At 37.5% G+C, this 15,791-nt stretch overlaps 1 protein-coding gene across 1 annotated transcript in view; it reads right to left on the reverse strand.

The window, feature by feature from the left end:
• Positions 1–2,043: 2,043 nt before the first annotated feature.
• The window catches only part of LOC110164994 (contactin-3-like), a 68,527-nt gene continuing 54,779 nt past the window's right edge, over positions 2,044–15,791 (reverse strand). The window contains exons 16-23 of the mRNA XM_055166030.1: positions 15,601–15,671; positions 14,481–14,715; positions 13,742–13,851; positions 11,413–11,599; positions 9,545–9,657; positions 8,665–8,833; positions 5,730–5,754; positions 2,044–2,080 (exon numbers count right to left, since the gene is read on the reverse strand). Coding sequence (XP_055022005.1) covers positions 2,044–2,080; positions 5,730–5,754; positions 8,665–8,833; positions 9,545–9,657; positions 11,413–11,599; positions 13,742–13,851; positions 14,481–14,715; positions 15,601–15,671 — 947 coding nt within the window. The remainder of the gene's footprint in view (positions 2,081–5,729; positions 5,755–8,664; positions 8,834–9,544; positions 9,658–11,412; positions 11,600–13,741; positions 13,852–14,480; positions 14,716–15,600; positions 15,672–15,791) is intronic.

Below are 15,791 nucleotides of genomic sequence, written 5' to 3' on the forward strand. Positions count from 1 at the left end.
ATCTACTGGAAATTGAAAACTGAATAAACTACAACTGTCTTAAGATTTCCAATACCGGGTTTGATTTAGATATTACTGCAATAATATGAGATAAACTGAAATATATATTCTAACCTATATATACTGCTCAATCTTTACAATAGCCCATAAGGTGGTTAAGCAGTGAGTAGCCTTTGCCTTTAGAGTACTGACACACCAACTCATTATGGATGATCTGTGGTGTGCAAAGAGAAACCCAGCTTTTCTTCACTTCCCTCTGCTATTGATCTCTTCGCAGGGTCCTCTCCCTCTTATTATCTTAAAAGCATCTCTGCAACACTGCCTCGATCAATATTTCACAGTAGCTTTCCATGTCATTCTGCTGTTTTTAGTAGGAACTGTCTCAACTTCAGCAGCGTCCCATAATAACCTAATAAAACAGGTTCAGTGGCGATAATCATTGTTTGTATTGAGTATGTCTTTGCGTCACTGCCAACTTGGTGTCAAAACCCACTGCATTTGAATAAACCTTTAATCTGTAATAAAACTCTCAAATTTGCTAGATGTATTTTTTAACCACTGTAAAGGATATTATTTCTGCCATTTACTCTCATTTATATGCTTATTCATAATGTTATGCATTTTATAGCTTTGATGGTGCCCCGAGGCGCCACTCATTCTTTCAGGCAGTAAAAGACAGTAAAGTCTGCTGAAGCTGAAAATGACAAGGTGCAAAGCATAATTCAGAAAGACTCCAGGAGAGGAAGCACCCCTCAGTGAGTTGTTTTTATTAAGTTGTTCGTTTAGAAAACACAAATGCACAAAACAATATCATACATGCACGGCTCCAACGGCTCAAGATCAGCTGATGACACTTTTCAATGTGAAAATGTTTCCTCGATCTCACAGAGATCACGGTCAGGTCAAAAATACTGTTACAACAGAAAGGTCAAGTGTTGTCACCCACATGTCTGATTTTAGATGACCATCTGATTCCCCATGCTGCAGACTTTCCAATTTCCACTTGGACGTTTGTTGGGCTAAATGTGTACAAGCTCAAAGCTAAGAGGACCTGGCTGATTTACGTGCTGATTTACAGTTTTTGTCATTTAAAATCATAGTTCTAAAGAATCTGAAAATAGCTGTTGTCCTAGCATTGTTATTAAACCTGCAACAGTATCGGTGTTGACCTAAGATAATGGATAAGAGAGAACACTGCCATATAATAACTATAGTGATCAAACTTTGTCTCTTCACTGCTTTCACTTGTGGCCATAGCATCTTCAAAACGCCTGATCTCCTCAGGTTGCGCCTTGTAATCACCTGCCACAACCGGTGCACACACCTTTGTCATGATTCTCCACCAATATAAAGTGTTCATGGAAGGTCTACAGCACAGCAAAATCCGATGGTGCTGATATCATCTTTTGGGTAACCCTTACACTATTTTGATCAAATCTGGAAAACAGCAAGAACATTGGAAAGGCTTATAAAAAGGACAAAAATACGACTACTACCTTGTAACAGGTAGAGTGTGTCGCTGCACCAGAAGGCCGTGTGGAGAGATAGCAGCTGTTGAGTCCTGGCTGCATGTTGATTTCTTCCAGATTGTGTTTGAGTGCGAATAACAATTGAAAAGTAGGACACATTGATTTGGCCTCACTGTCGGTGGTGCTGCCTCAAATCACAACAGTGCACATACAGTATGCATGGATCCTGTGCACAAAGGGGAGAGAGCGCCTGGCTTTTCAATGAGCCAATACTGACTTGTAAATTCAACATTTGAAAGCAACACTTGACCTTTATGCAAAATGTAAAAACAATTAGGAACAATTTCATTTAAAAAAGCAAAACAGCTTTACAATACATTACTGAACAAAAGTGTTGCATCTACTTTGTACCATTGATAAACTTATATCAAGAAGTCTGTCCAGAAGATGCATTTATCAGTGTAAACATTGGAGACATTTTGAGACAAACATAAGACAAGTTAAGCCACAAAACGACAAGGATTCAAAGCCAGCGTTTGGGACACCTAATTAAAAGAGGATGCTTGGAAAAACTTCACATTGAATACAAAGTTAATCTTGCAAGGTGCTGACTGGCCTCCCGAGTATTTTTTAATTAGATTCTTTGCAATCTGTGGTGCATCGACATTTCAACCTCTCTTTCTGAGCAAGTTTTTTTTTTTTTTTTATCTCAAGTTTTTGAGTGCTTCCTAGCTGCCCGAAGCCCTGAACCGCAGTGAAGTACAAATGGTTTAAGAACTACATTCCTTTTTCTAAACTTAAAAACTGGCCTTGCCGAAGAGACAGTAATAATGACTCTAAACGCAAACACACAAATCCTTGAAATGTCCCATTGCTCTGTGAACGGGATTGCCCTAAATCCTGGTATATCTATCTACTATCAATCCAATGCCCTTTTCTATGGACACCCTCCAGGCTAGCTCTAATTTAAGATGCTTTAATGTTCGCTAAATCAGAGCATCGAATTCGCCCAGGGTCAAGTCCAACTGGTAAATAGAGCTCTGTGTGGTACAGTGGGACTGCCAACCTGAGCAGTGAAAAGTTTGCAAATCTAGAAAAAAAAGGCCACATACAATATCTGGGTTGCACAATAACATACAGTATATGAATTAGTATTGTGATGTTGCTAAAAGGTTAGGCTTTTACATTAATTAAAACTGTAAATTAGCCTGATTTAGACCTGGTGAACATTTATTTAAATTTCTCAGTTTTCCATTTCATAGTAACAAAGACTTCAAAAAGTATTCATCAGTAATAATATTAGGACATTTTACAAGTCATTAAGTCTTTTTGTGAATTGTGCACGATGGAAGTAATTTATATCTAAAAGCTTATTTTTGCATGCCTTTTCTTGCCTTATATTTTACAAATTTTTTCATTATTATTTTTTGTTTTACGTTGCAGCATATCTCCAGAGAACATTCGTTTTTCTTATTGGTCAATAACTTTTTTCTGTGACAATGACAACTATCTTCAAAATATGCTGAATTCATAGAGGTAAAATGTTTCAAAAACAAAACTTTAAACCTAGTAAAGATCTACACTCACTATATAACTGTACTGAATTTTCTGTCAACAGTTAAAAAAGGCTATTACTAAACTTTATTCCTATTCAAGTACTAGTTTTTCCACAGTTTTGTCCTGATTTAGAACTGCTCTGAATCCTTTAATTCTGGCTAAGTATTGCCAATCCTTATCACCATCACAACACAGTTTTCAGATACTGTAACTGTTTATCTAATAGTGTGCAGCCCATTGTATGTATAGCATAGCAAATAAAACAACAACAAAGAACAGCTTCATTAAGTATTCACACACAGATGAGTGGACATGTTGCCAGATAATGTCCAAGCTGGTGGGTACTTTCCTTTACCAGCCTGGCACAGTTGGCAGCACTATTTAAACCCTCAGTGAGTCTCGGAGACGACAATAGAGATGGTTGAATTTCTGCAAGCTGCCCAGATGGATATACAAAGCACTGCAGCGAAACTATTACATCCATTTGTCCATGAAACAATAGTATTATCTTTAAACGTGACAAATGAGTAAACACAACTTTCACGCTTTACCAGGGTCATCAAATCCAAAATGGAGCTTGTACAGTTGTGATGGATAACACCCAAAGAGGCGCATGTTACAATTTTGTTTTTTCAAATTGAAGTAAATATTTTTGTTAAATGTTAAAATATGACTTTGGTTGAAGTAACATTGCTGGTGCAGGGTACACCACCTGTTTGTCTACATGGAAATTTTATTGTTTTGCAAGTGATGTCAACAGGCCAAGCTTAAGGGTCTGCTCTGTGGAGAGGCGAGCCCACTTACAGTAAGAATGCATGTTATCAAGGTATTTCTGAGCATTACATTTACATGACATATAGCTAGATAGAAATATAGGATTAATGCCACACTGTGGAACATTCCAGGCAAATCAATAACATCTCCATGGGGACAAGCACGTGGTCAACCCTCTAACAAGAACATTACATACTGCATCTTCAGGTATATCTCTGGTTGTTGGTAAATTTCTGTCATATTTCAGCATTCTGAGCACAGCTGTTATAAAAGTAATGATTTGTTTTTGTATTGGCTATATCTCTAGTATGAATATTTGGGGATTTTTTTCTTTGCTTGCCATTAAAACAGTGCACTCCTATCTATTCTTTACAGTAAAATACAGCATTTGTTTTCATTAGATGTTTTTCTGTACTCTCACTGTACTAGATGTCTTATAGTAATGGAAGTTGTAGTAGCTTCTGTACAATATATCATGCTGTTGTTTTTAGTTTCACTGTATTTGTAAATAAATCTGTTTTTCCACGATTATAAACCTCTGCCACGCTACAGCACACTTCATTCTGCTCTCAGGTTTTCAATGTGTATCTGAGTGTTTACCTTATTCACCCGTTTTTGTTATTTTTAGTAGACAATTTATGTCCATTTATTACCTGTCTATGTTTGAGACAGGGCTGCAATTATGTTATTTTCTATCCACCAATTACAGGTATAATGTTCTAAAAGCTTTCACATACATATACTGTAGTTAAAATGATGACACCTGTGTTAGTTTTCTGTCAGCCAAATGAAAAGCGTTATGACATCTGCTCAAAAAGAGACAGTTCAGTACAGACAAGACTAGCTACATGTCTCATAGGATCTGAAGACGTCTCATTTTAATGTAAAGGCTGATTCTGTACCTGCTATATACGAAACTAAACATAGCTCTGCATTGGAAAGTTGCACAAAATGGCCATGGGGGGACCTTGAGCTAGCCCTGATATTACTCAGATATTTTATGACAGTGGAGTTCCGAAAAGCATTGAGGAGAAACTAAAGTATTTTGGCAAGTGGCCTTGCACACATCGTTTGGACAAAATGGATTTCATGCACCTTTTGGATGTTATTCATAGCGCACCTGTTGAAGACTTACAAAAGCAAAACATTTCTCTTGCATCAGAGACCAATGTCAGACAAAATGAAATGAATTTTGTCATCCAATAAATTTGATTAGAATCTGCAATATTTTAGCATTTTGGAGCAAGATTTAAACTCATCATTGGTCCCCACTACAAAATGCTTTAAAGTTTAAGCAGCCCTAGAGGTGCATTTAGCTCTTCAGCACAAAATGATCAGGAGGTAAATGTCCGACACTGCGCTGTGGGCTGTTTTATGACTTTCATCGGGGACACGAGCAGCTTTTAGCGCCGCACATAAAGACCGGACGGCTGCACTATGTTTCTGTGGATCTGTCCAAAGGCACAGCCGAATGAGCACTGAAGAAAACTGGTACTATATCAAAATACAAAGCAAAGAACAGCTAATAGGGAGAGAAGATTTTAAGGATTCGTGTGGCTATTTTAGCAAGAACAACCAGAAGGCTGAGACTACTTTGGCACATGAATGGAAGTAAGGCATCTGTAACTTTCTAGAGTCAAAATGGGCCATTGTATTCCCGCCTGGCAATAAAACAAGAAATTTAAAATAAGCAAAATCTGAAATCTGACAGCAAAGTGTGCCGTTGTGCTGCCTCTCATACCGTATACAACAACTAACACTGCAAAAACCGGAACTCAAAAGTAGAATAGTCCACTTTGGAAAACTTAGAAAAGAAAAATACTGAAAATCTGTGAAAGGTAAAGTCTCTTGCAGTGTCATGACGTTGACCTGACTGTTGATATCGCAATGGTGAGGAGCAGAGAGAGGGGAGAGATTTCCAGGATACACCCACCGGAGCCACGCGCACTCATACCTGTAAATACAAAAGAAAGAAAGGAAAGAAAGAACAAGGTGAAAGTGATGCAAGCTGCGCTTCAGGACTAAGACATTTGGCAGCAGTTGGTGCACAGTTTTTGTGTAAAAACATACACAGTTTTTTAGACACCCATCTGAGAAACTCATCTCCTCGCTTAAAACAGAGGAGATGTATTTCACTGCAGATACTTATTCCTATATGGACATATATAACAGCTCAGGGATTCAATACATTTGTTTCTACTTTTTTATTATGCAAAACCATGAGTTCATAAGAAGACGCTTTCAATAAAACCATTTTTGACAATCTTACTCTCTGCACATCTTTCATCACCACATGAATTTACCTTAGACTGCAGTGAATTCTACTGTGCTTGTTTAATTATATATTTGGGGTGAGAAGATCTGCAACCACCATGATATTGGATTGCACATTACAAGACCCTTTCTAAGATTAAAAAAATATCAATATATGAGTAATTAGTGGCATAATCTAGCTGCTATTTACATAAAAAAACAGAATAATGAGCAATTATAATCAACGTTACATTTCTAAGTGATCTTCCATAACTCAAAATATATTTCCATGTTGCAGCTTCCTGAAGATGTGGATATTACATTAATTTATTCTGCTTATTCTGACTTATTAGAGGTTACCATGGAGATAAACATGGAGAGGACAATTTACTACCATGGCAGATACTATTTATTGTTATACATTATTAAAGTGCTAAAAAGTCCACCTTATTGCAGGCAGTTGAGAAATGGGAGTGGCCAAGCTTCGGCTCACAGTATATTTTATGGTTTGTTTGCAACAAATAAGCTACTGTTCTCATTTTCTTTTGTTAATGCTGAAAATCGATGCTAACTGCACGAGCTGAAAAAAGGCAGCCATTAAAGAAAACATGTCTGCGCGGTACACTTTCAACACTCTATTGTGTCACTGTAGAAAGCATTTGAGATTATATGCATTATGTTTGAGCATTTAAGGTGCGTAGACAGTGAAAAAGACTGACTGATGGATGTGATACCGGTTTCTTGGCATAAGTCATTGCCTGTATATGCACAGTGCACTCACAACCCAACTGAGCACATGCTTCCACTTGCACTTATCTGTAAAATATGTATTAAAGTGAAGGGAAGTCTCCTCTCATCACTTTCTCATGTAAGATTTAAGCCAGTCAATTAGCTCTTCTGGATCCCTGACAACTCTGTAATGAGATAATATCCTGGTAAAATCTTTCCTGGCATGAAAATATATTATTAATGCAAAAGAAATTACACCTGATTGAAGGCTTATGTTGTGCTCGTAAAAACACATTTGGCCTAAAAAGCATTGGAAAAAAAACTACTGGAGTTGGTGAATTTTAACACAGTGAATTAACAATGCAAATGAGGTTTTTCCAGCTGCAGCAGAGGAGCCTACTGCCTCAGTCCCAACGGGCCAGAATCGTATCCAGTAACGGGGGAGTCAAGCTTGCAGACAGAGATGAATTGTGCTACAAATTTCAGCAAATTTTGAGCCAGCGGAGGTTAGCAAGGACACGGATTATAATGAGTCAATGAGGACACACCGCCCCAGTTGGCTTTGAAAAGGGATAAGTGGCTTCATTTACAAGAGTGTGTAAATAATATAAAATAGATTATCCCGGCGGCTAAGGTTATGGCTACATGTCAAGTTTCTATAGTGCAAAATCAGCATGTTTTATTCCAAGGGAGAGAGAGAGAATAAAGAGAGAGAGGTTGGCTTGAGCACATTGTTCTAACATAAAAAAAAAAGACGCTTTCTAGTTTTTGTTTTTGAAGAACTACAGGACTGACACAGATTTTCAAATGGCTTGTTTTCTGAATCTTGCACCTAGTCTCACAAACACAGAACCCGCCAAGAACACCCTTGGCACGTATAAACATGATAATTGTGATAGGAGAACATTTTGTATCTTCAAACCAATCAGCAGCACTGCTCCTCTCTAATTATTTTCAATCACTTTTAACCCCTCTCACCCCCTCTGACTGGGACACAAGCCATGCACTTGACACTAGGCACATTATGGAGTTTGCCTCTTTCACTGCTCACACTGTTCCCATAATGCATTGCTATTCTTGCCTGTAAAGAGAGCAAATTTACATATTTCTGTAAGCTCTTGTACTGTGTCTGTGTTATTGTCAAAATGTTGAGTATATTAAATTTTTTTTTTATTGATTTCACTTAATTATACAAATAAAAAATTAGAATGCCTGAATTTTCTTCTGCGAGTTGGAAAACTATATATAAGCTTCAGCGGTCAGTTATTTTAAGATATTTACTCAAAAATGTCTACTCACTTTCACACACATTCACTATATTTGACAATTGGGTTCAGGCTTCATTCAGATGTCACAATAGTGATCTTCCTATTAATTAGCTGCTCTGTGATTAAGACTATAATGGTTTTGATATAATGGTTATAAAAAATATTAGTAAAAAGTGTTTTTATCCAGATGGTTCAGCCACATTAACTTCAACTTTATGAAATCAAACTTTCTAAACTATAAAGTATCCACATATTAGATAAATAGTAATTACACCCTGAATGAAGGTGAATTGAGGGTGAGTGAATTAATTTTACTATTGTTTGGACTATGTATGGTGTCAATAATAGGAAATAAGCATAACTTTTTAATTCATGGAAATTTGATAGATCAAACTTACACTCTTGCTGCAGTTAGACAGGAGCAATAACCATCATTTAACTCTCTCTCTCAAAAATTACAGGCATAAAAAACACGAGTATGTCTAAGTTTAGTGTCTGCGAGCTCTTCGTTTAGAATCTCAACCCACCAGTGTCAGCGCATTCTCCCGCCAATATTTTACTTTCCCTCCATTTGCAGTAGATTTAGTTTATTTTTACACATAAACTGGACTCACTGAGTTGGTGAACTCTGATGGGGTCTGAGGCTGGTCCCAGGCCCCCCTTGCTCATGGTCCTGATGTGGATGATGTAGTCTTCGTCCTCCTCCGGTAAAGTCAGCTCGGCCGATGAGTTACTTATGGTGAGTGTGTTCACCTCTTTGTGCCTCTGCCTCCTGTATGACAGCTGAATGAGAGGCAAAAAAAAGATGTGTGAAAATACAGGTCTCCTCAGAAATACTAAGACAAGCCATGTGCTGTGAGTAGTCGACTGTTGAAAGCTGAAACAATGACAACTATACATGTGTAAAAGTACTACAAAACAAAATTAAACACTGTATTTATCACTCCCAAAACTCAAGATAATTCACTCCATGCCTTCTTCTATCTGTTGCCATCCACCAAAATCTGTATAATCCCAAGAAATAATTAGTCATCTAAAAAATATTGATCTGCTAACACGGCATCTACCGATTAATTGACTGAGTAACCAGAGGTGTGCAGTTAACAGAATTTTAATCGCATTGTGATCTAATCATTTCAAATAGTCAATGATCAGTTTAGGGATTTAAAATGGACATGGTCTACAATTAATCCTCTGTGAGTAAGGGTATGCTTTTTGAAGAAAGTAACTGGATTTGTTTGTGTTAAATGGCACTAGAGTGGAAACCATTATTGTTGTTAAAGCTGAGGTTTAATTGAAAGGTCTGTCTTATCTATGTTCATGAAATGTATTCTCAAAAGCTATTTCTTTTTAATAGTATTAAATTAAACTGAAAATTTAGATTATGTTTTCAATATTGCCCAGTGACCAAAGGCTTGCAGCATTACTGGCCATACGTTTTTACTCACTGTAATGGAAATAAACTCATGTGAGAGAAAAGAGAGGAGAGCTCACCTCGTAGCCCGTGACTTCTGACTCGGACTCCATCGCCACCACAGGCTCCCAGTAGAGAGACAGGTGAGAGCCAATTAAAGTCCATTCCACGTTGAGCGGGGGCTGGGCAGGAGCTGCACGACGGGGAAAATAATTTAAAATGTCACAAACGGAACATAACATTGACACCCAAGTTCCTAAAATACACCCGATTATGCAATAATATCCCTTAGCTGACAGCCAAATTTCATTGACTTCTGACTTTTTGGGTTTGAGTTTGCAATCTTTTGTTTGATGAATTTTTATAAGAAGATACACATATAAAATAAGATTATCTTATAAGATAAGATAAGATAAGAAGTGTATGCATATAAGGTGCTGTTTCCTCTCTAACACAAATTCCAACTATGGGCCCTGGAGCAATGGCAAATTAGTTAGAGGGCTGAAAAAAAGACTTACACTGCAACTATTCACTCAAACTGTATGTTCAATAGAAATATTTTCACATCCCAAAAGACTCCCACAAATATTAGTAGTCAGCCCAAGGATTAAGCCCCAAACGTCCTTGCTGACAGTAGAACAGCTACACACTCTGTATTATGTGTTTTTGTTTTTTTTTTATTTGAGGTGCTTATAAAATAAAATAATAATGAAAGATTTTTTTATGCAATTATAGAGCTTGGAAATTACAAAAAAAAAACGATACAGTGTGCCGCCTTGGGGTTTGTATCTCATGCTAAGATGACGAATGTGTTCAGAAATTTGCATACTTGTGCATTTAAACGCTTGGTCAAAATTCATTTAATGCCAATCTAAAGTTTACCATGTTTGTATGCAAATTAGTATATAAAAGTACATTGTGTAAAAGTTAAGATGAATCTTAATACAGGATGTAAATATTGGCATTGTTCTCATCACGTACTCACTTTTTAATGAGCAACTGGATAACGGTGAATTGGTAAATGGTCACATTTTTATATAGCGTTTTTCCACCTTCAAGGCACTCAAAGCGCTTTACATAAAGGAACCACTCACCAATTCATCAGTGCACACAGAGGAAGGTTAAGTGTCTTGCCCAAGGACACAACAACAGCATTCATCTGTGGAACCTGGAATTGCACTGCTAACCAAAGTCAGTGGATCTGATTGCTCTACCAATGATCTTTACCCCAAGAGAGGGATTCAAACTGCCAACCTTTGGATAAGTGGATAAACACTCGACCAAATGAGCAACTGTCCCTCCTTTTTCTAACTAACACATTTTCAGAAATTATAGTTTTAACAGAAATACTGTGAATTCAGCCTCAGGGTCTCTAAGCCATACCCAAGAAATTGTTTTACAAAATTAGCATGGTAGTCACTTGATCTTAATTATGATCCTACTGTCAAAATTAGAAGTTATTATACAAAAGTGCATGTTACATGAATTCATTATGTATAGTATGTGTATATATAAACAGTAGGCCATACAAGGAAAATAATTGATCATTGTCACTATCAATGTCAAAGTGGAATTGACTAGTCCATGAGTAATAAACAACTAAATTCACCAAGCAAAATGTTGTAGTGCTGTGGGAAATTTTAAAAGCAAATTACTGTAGGACTTCAAAAAACAAACTCTTTTGTATCACATTTCTGACCAAGAGTGACACGGTAAAAGGCGTCTATCAAAAGTGTGACTATTGACGAATCCATTAGCCTTGAGCGCTTGTGTTCACTTAATCTCAAACTCCACTTTTGACACTTCCTGAAAGTTCACTCCAAGTTTAACCCCCACATATATATTTTTTATTCAAACTTTAGCCTTTTCCTATTGCTATACCTCCAGTACATGTAGAAAATCAAACAGCTGAACAGCGCTGACACTCGGGGGGGGCTCTAAAACTTACGTGGTTTTTTGGTGGTGACATTGATTGCGGGGAGAAAGGGCCCTGTGCCTGCGGTGTTGAATGCGCTCACAGTGAGGAAGTACTGGGTGTGCCCTGCCAATCCGCTCACTGTGGCCGACGTCTGGTTCCACGGCACACGCACTTTACCCATGGTCTCTGGTTTGGTGTCATCCTCCCAGTACACCACCTAGTACAGATGTATCATTATTAGCTGTAATAGTAGTTCTTGTATTAAGATTTAGTAGGGATGTTGTCATTTCCATGTATACATAATGTCAGTGGTGGTAGAAGTACTTGATTTTGTTACTTAAGTAAAAGTACAGATACCAGGGCATAAATGCTCAAGTAAAAGTAAAAGATATGAAAAAAGTATTTAAGTACCTGTTTATAGCATTTTTTTTTATGTGTTAAAATAAACCGCTGAGCCTCTTCAGCAGGTCTCAAACTGTAATAAAATTACTTTTACTTTTCAGCCCAGTTAAAAATGTAGTGGAGTAGGAAGTACAGATACCTTTTCTCAAATGTAGTGAAGTAAAAAGTATCCACTTTAAAATTTACTCAAGTAAAGTACAGATACTTAAAATGTATACTTACTACTTTTACTTTGTTATGTTTCACCACTGCATGTTAACAGCATATATTTAGTTATGGTGGTGAAGCTCAATATAAACAATAAAAGCCTAATGAATAATTATCAAAGTGATAATTAAATAGATTAAAACATGTTAACAAGAGACATCTATTTATGTTGGCTGTAGTGACTTCCAGAACAGAATGAAATAAGAAATAACAACAAATACCAGAAACAGAAGAATGATTGTGATAATTATGAGGGATAATGTAATATGCATACTTGCAATAAAATGTTTTCCCATGTATTTGAGAAAAATGTGCCCTGCCCTAGTACAGATATATTGTATAAGCAGCTCTTATTACCTGTTTTACTGTAAGTAAATCAGGAAGTGCATGTTAGCATGCTAGTTGTTGTTAGCTTTAACATCTTGGAAAAACTCAGCTTTGGTCTCTTTTATTGTTAAAAAGTGCTTATAAATTCATCATGGTAATTAAAATGCTCAGAATGCATAAGGTAAATGAGGAATAGCTTTGGACCATTGCAAAACATTTCAAATGAACTACCGCAGTTCATGCATTCAAATATACAGTAGAATAAAAATCCTACACATAGACTTTCAAAGTGAAGCTACACAAGTGTGGTATGTGGGTTTGAGAAAAGGCATCTAAGTTTTGGACTTCTGCCTCTAGCCCACATACAAGGACCAGGCTTATCTAATAATATACATATAAATAAATGATCACAAAAATGGATGCAAAATAAACAGTTGCCCAGTAAGTGCAACCCAAACAATGCTTAAAAAAAGTTTGTTTCTTGTTTTCGGACTCGAAGAGTGAAAGTGAAGTTTAGATCCATACAAAACAGATCAGAGTCTGTTACTTTTTCATCTGAGACAAAAAGCTTTTATGGGCTACACAAAAGTTTAGGCTCTTCTCTGAAACTGGAGATCACAGCTGGGCTTGGAGTTTGTACAAACTTTAAACAGTTCACCATGTTTGTTTGTTGGAGCGAGAAGAAGCTTCGGTAATAGTTTATGTAGTGCTGAAGTAAACACGGGTTTGGCTGCCTTTTTCACAAAAGAGAGGTGTAGCTCCACAGGTGAAGACCACAGGGAACAGTTTAAAATCCGGATAAAAACAAATGAAGAAGTCGTTTTATTGTTTGTTTAAATAAGTGACATTTTAGTGCCTCTATCCGCAGACATTGATGATGTGGTCTGCATAGCAAACAGCCACTTTCTAACGTTAGCTGGTTCCTAAAACAGCTTTTATCCATTTTCTGTATTTAACAAAGCAGGACAAATGCCAAATGAAATTTCATTCTACCTGAATACCAAGAAGGATAATTTATTCAATCATTTACAGAAAATGGCTTGATTGATTTCCATTGTTCTGCTTGTTAGACTGCACCAACATTTAAAATGCTAAATCTTTTGTGCTTATGAAACGTGTCCTGGTGTAGTGTATACAGCCAGAGCTCATGGCCTCAGCACAGCGGCTATAACTGACAGCAGCAGAAAAGACACATGTGGACAGGCAATCTCCCTTTGTTCTGCCCAAAACGGCCTGACATGTTTTCCTGTCGTGTTGCTACAAAGAACTGTATAATTTTTGCTATAACTGTTTTCCAACTGAAGCAGTCATCTCCATGGCGACTGGAGTTTGGAAGTGATGGCTGTGAGGTACAACAGGGTGATGACAAGCATTTGAAATGCGTTGTGTGATTTCTATTTCCATTTAAAAGAGTCAAATGTACCTCATAGCCCAGAACCCTTTCAGGGGTGAAGAAGAGCGCCTGCCAATTCACCTCAATCTCGGAGGCCGAGACACTTCTGGCCCAAACCCCCGCTGGCATCCCACTTGGCTCTGAAAAACACAACAGGACACTGAGCTGGGCCACCTTTCCCACACAGAAAAGCAGCCAGAACAAATCTCTTCATTTCTGTTCCATTTGGAGCGCTGTGGAGTTAGTCCTGATCTCTGCTCCATGAATCATCCACAGGTGCAGATGGGAAACAGACTGAGCCCGCTCCACGCGCTGACCCTCACTTAGCATGCTGAGAAGTAGCATGGATCTAAATGCCAACCGCTTCTCATTTTGGCACAGTCATTCAATGGAGTGCTGATATTTGGAGCCATCTATTTGCATGTAAATGAGTAGCATTTTTTAATGTTTTCTTTTCGACTGGACACCAACCATTTTACAAAGGCTGCAACACATTTCTCTTACTAGTGTGGCTTTGAATTTTTATACATTTTCCCTTTTGTTCAGTGGCTGCAAAATACATTGTAATATCTAGAATATATTGCCTTCTGTGATTTTCTGCCTTTGAGAATAGATTTTACTTCTGTAGACAACATTTTTACATGTCATGTAAGGACACTGAGTAAAACCAGCCATCAAAACAACATATAGGCTGCTTGGCTGAATACACAATTGCACATCCATAGTTGTGGGGTCATGACCTGTTTTTTCTTTGCAGAATTTGTCTTACCAATTTCAGCCGAATAGATGGTGACCACAGGGCTGAAGGGTCCCTGTCCTTTGCTGTTGTAAGTGCCCACTTTGACATGGAAAGGGGAGAAGGGTGAGATGCTGTCATTTCTGTAAACATAGCGGGCGGCTCCAGGGGCAGAGGTGGCGACGTGGGTCCAGCTCGCGTCCCCAAAGGCCCGAAATGCGATGATGTAACCGAAGCTCTCACCGTTCTGTAGTTCTTCTGGGACGGGCTGGGAGGGAAACACAAAACTATAGTGATATTAAAACATATACAAACCGCTCACGTTCGCGCTCTCAGGAAGCACAGACAAGAGCGTGACCCTCAAATAGCTTTTTATGACCCACCTGACAGAGCTAAATGAGCAGTAAAAAGCAGTTTTATAAAAATCTAAGCTCATTATAGATTCCCTTTAAAAATAAAACATCATTTGTGCACTTAATGAAATAGGAAAACTGAAATAATGCAATAGCTTCTACAAACTAATGACTTCTTCAATATCAACATTGTTTCTCCGCTGCAAACCTGCTTTTGGTTTTTGTAATGGTTTTATATTGTGTGAAAGCAATTTGCCACGAGTCCCAGCCTCATTAATGACCATAACTGTCACAGAGTCTCGTATATGTCGCTTTAGGTTAGAAATTACCTCAAATGCAAAGCAACATTTCAATAAAGTAATAATTTAAGTCTGAGGAAGGAAAAGGGAGCTGGATGTGATAAAGCTGGGGTACTTGATTTTCAACAGTGAATGTATGTATTTAAGCTGTTACAAATGACTAGCCTGTTCTTAGCTGTCACAAAGTCTTTAGTATATCACTAGCGTTTACATGAAAAATTTTTTCAGGCTTGTGCACAACCTTGAAACATTGTGTTTATTAAAGTTACTGCACACCATCAAACGCTCTACAAAGTACTGTAATGAAACATAGCAACATATTTGGCCATTTTTTCTGGAATTGAAAAAATACTTTACATTTACTTGCAGACAACACACAGTGGTCTGACTGATGATCACAAATACAATATACTCTATGGGGGAACCAATTAAATGTATTTATTTTTTACAAGAAAATAGTTGTATAAATTTTGAAATCGCAACTTAAGACTGATCACTTACCTCCCAAGTGATGACCAATTCAGATCGACTCCCGCCTCCTCCGCCCACGTTGCCTGGCGCAGCATCGGGAACTACAAGAAAATATATACTATTATGTACTAAATTTAGTCTATATGTAATTATGTGTATTGAGCCAAATTACCCTACACAATATACAGTATTACAACAATATACTACTGTGAAAAATCTAT

The sequence above is a fragment of the Boleophthalmus pectinirostris genome, unplaced genomic scaffold (assembly GCF_026225935.1).
Source record: "Boleophthalmus pectinirostris isolate CB_2022bp ecotype Guang Dong unplaced genomic scaffold, ASM2622593v1 HiC_scaffold_8, whole genome shotgun sequence".
Taxonomy (NCBI): Eukaryota; Metazoa; Chordata; class Actinopteri; order Gobiiformes; family Gobiidae; genus Boleophthalmus; species Boleophthalmus pectinirostris.